This window comes from Zea mays, chromosome 5 (genome assembly GCF_902167145.1).
Source record: "Zea mays cultivar B73 chromosome 5, Zm-B73-REFERENCE-NAM-5.0, whole genome shotgun sequence".
NCBI classification, from domain to species: Eukaryota; Viridiplantae; Streptophyta; class Magnoliopsida; order Poales; family Poaceae; genus Zea; species Zea mays.
In genome coordinates this window covers 48,788,074-48,791,012 of record NC_050100.1, presented here as the reverse complement: position 1 = coordinate 48,791,012, position 2,939 = coordinate 48,788,074, and the positions used below count along the sequence as shown (strand labels likewise).

At 51.3% G+C, this 2,939-nt stretch overlaps 1 protein-coding gene across 1 annotated transcript; it reads left to right on the top strand.

Moving 5' to 3' along the window:
• The first annotated feature begins 1,757 nt into the window (after positions 1–1,757).
• On the top strand, positions 1,758–2,699 carry LOC100284492 (ubiquitin family protein). Its single transcript, NM_001157387.2, has one exon. It carries the CDS (start codon positions 1,813–1,815, stop codon positions 2,617–2,619), a length of 807 nt encoding a protein of 268 aa, NP_001150859.1. The 5' UTR covers positions 1,758–1,812; the 3' UTR covers positions 2,620–2,699.
• Positions 2,700–2,939: the final 240 nt, after the last annotated feature.

The following is a 2,939-nucleotide window of genomic DNA, read 5'->3' as shown; positions in this document are numbered from 1 at the left end:
CTCTTGCTCAAATCTCAAACTATCAAAGCTCTAGCGTGATCACAGTGTCTCAGTGTCTTAGGACGTTCAAAGGATGCTTCGGGTTGTGCTCCATGTGCCTAGGGGTCCCTTTTATAGCCCCATGGGACCTAGGAGCCATTGGATCTCCATTTGGTAGGCTTTGGTTGCCTTCTGTCCGCGGGTGCACCGGACAGTGAACAGTGCACCGGTAGAGAATCGCGTGATTGGTTGGTTTCCTGTTCTGGGGCACCAAACCGTCCGGTGGGTGGCACAGACTGTTCTATGCTCCAGGTGACCGTTGGCCCTCGACCGACGTGGTAGCTAGCCATTGGCTAGCTGGCACACCGGACAGTCCGGCGCTCCGCGCGGATGGTCCGGTGAATTATAGCCACTGTGGGCTAAAATTCCCAAGAGCAGGCAGTTGGTCGAACCGTGCACCGGACTGTCTGGTGCACACCGGACCGTCCGGTGCTTCACAGTCCAGCACAACTTCTCCTTTTTCTGTCTTGTTTTATTTTGCTCCTTTTGACTTAACTTCGTAAAGTCCCTAACATTTAGACAAATATGATTAGTACATAAAACAATTAACTAAGTATCCATAGCTTAATTTTTTTACTTGGTCTCATATAGATTTGTATTGTGTCCTCTTCCAAGCTCAATTTGCTTCATATACCTTTGCTCATTTCTCATTGTTAGTCTAAACAAAATGTGTTGAGCATCTAATCACAAACAATATAGAAATAGTCCAAGAGATTTCCCTTTCACCAGCAACCACCTAGTAGCCCCTGACTCTCAAACAGCCGAACCCCCAACCGAGTCGTCCAGGCGGCGGCGGCATGGCCCCACCCCCACCCCACGCATGCGGCCGTTGTTTGTAGAGCTGTAAAAGAAATTGTATTTGAGTATTGCGAAGTTTGCTGGTTGTTTGTTGCATGAGAACTCGGGTTTAGAGTTGCATGTGTATATTGTATGTTATTTTGGTAAATATATGTCATGTGGATTAATTAATATTTAATGTGCAATAAGCAAATTACAAATAAATCTTGTCAAAATTTCTCGATTTTCTGTAAAAACAGTGAAAACCGGTGCATCTTCTTGTAAAACCAATGGTTTAGATGGTTTACTGGCGATTTTTCATCGGAAAATCGCCACGAAACTAAGTTCGGTTTGGTTTGGGCAAACCGCGGTCAGTTTTACTGGTAAACCGCTAGTTTACCTAAACTGGAGGAGGCAGTTTTTTAGGTTCCAACGGTTTAGTAAACCTTGGTTATTACACATAAAAATTGTCGAATGCGGCCAAATGATACGAAATGGGTGCAACAACGCCCAACTTCAGAAAATACCACTCCAAACGGCTATATGTTTATACTACATTACTGCATGGGGCAATCTACTACCGCCGTTGTTTAATAGAAGGTATTTATAAATCGCATTACCCAAGATTTGCAAATCTTTTCTGTCTTCGATTATTATATTTATGACAAAAAAAAAACAAATCCAAATCCCGCAGTGGCCGCCGGCCGCGCGAGGTGCAAGGGTTCCACAGCCGCCCCGCTAGATCGGCGGGCGCGTCGTTCGCTGCGGACGCTTCGCTTCGTGCCCAGCCAGTAACTTCCGCATGCAAGCGTGAACGCGCACTGGCACAGGCGCAGCTCACCGCGCCACCACGACCTTCCTTTTCTGCGCCTCGACGTGGGGACCAGGACCACCACGACCACGATATATACAGACCGATCGGGAGAGAGAGAGGAGGGATCGTGAGAGGTGGCGGCGAAGGAGATCTGCAGAGAGACAACGCGACGCCGGAACGGAATGGAGGTGACGTTCGCGACGCCGGGGGGACGGGAGTTCACCCTCGAGGTGTGGTACTTCGCAACGGTGCGGGAGATGAAGGAGGCAGTCCACGTGCGCGAAGGCATCCCCGTTGCTTCGCAGCGATTCTTCCTGGCCGGGCAGGAGGACGACGGCCTGGAGCTGGACGACGCGCGCGACACCGCGCACTACGGCATCGTCCAGGGCTCCCGCGTTCTCCTCCTCCTCCGCGACGACGCGCCTCCCTCGGCCTCGCCCGCCCCTGCCACCGCCGTCCACGTCACCGTCTCGGCCCCTGAGATCGGGCTGTGCAGCGTAGCCCTCGACGACGTCCCCACCTCCGACACCGTTGCCCGCCTCAAGGAGCTCCTCCAGGACCGCACCGACGGCGCGCTGTCCATCGCGAGGACGGTCCTTTTCCTCGGCAAGACGGAGATGGAGGACGGCAAGACGCTGGCGGAATACGACCCTCCGGCCGATGGCATGGACTTGAGCGCCGTTGTGCGCCAGCAGCCCCTCGTGGCGTCGGGTGGCGGCGCCGAGGCCAGGAGCCAGCAAAGAATCGAGGTGAGCGTCATGTTTGGCGAGACGGTGGTGGCGTTGGAGGTGGGCGCCACGGACGTTGTCCGGGACCTGCGGAAGGAGGTGGAGAGGCTGCATCTCCCCGTCCGCGACAGCAGCGGCAACGAATACTTCTTCGTGTACAAGCAGAATGTTATGGATGAGGACCGTACACTGCGGTGGCATGAGGTTAAGAACGGCGACACCATCGAGATATTCAACGGCACCGTCACCGGCGGTGCCTGATGGGATGCCTTTATCATGGGTTTAACGAAGGGTCTAGGGTTTATTGCTTCTTCAGCAATATAATCGTGACTTCAGATTTCAGAGCTACATTCGTTTTAGGGTGGCGTCTCCAGCCGTGACCGAGCAATATAATGGTTTATAATATGAATTTTTTTCCTTCTACATATAGAAAATTAAAGATTCAAGGATTTTGTAGATTTAGGGCTAGTTTGTTAACACCGTTTTTCTAAAGGATTCAAATTTCTCAAATGAAAATGAACTAATTGTTAGATTCTATAGGATCGATTCCTATGTCCCTATAATACAAATCCGTAACTGGA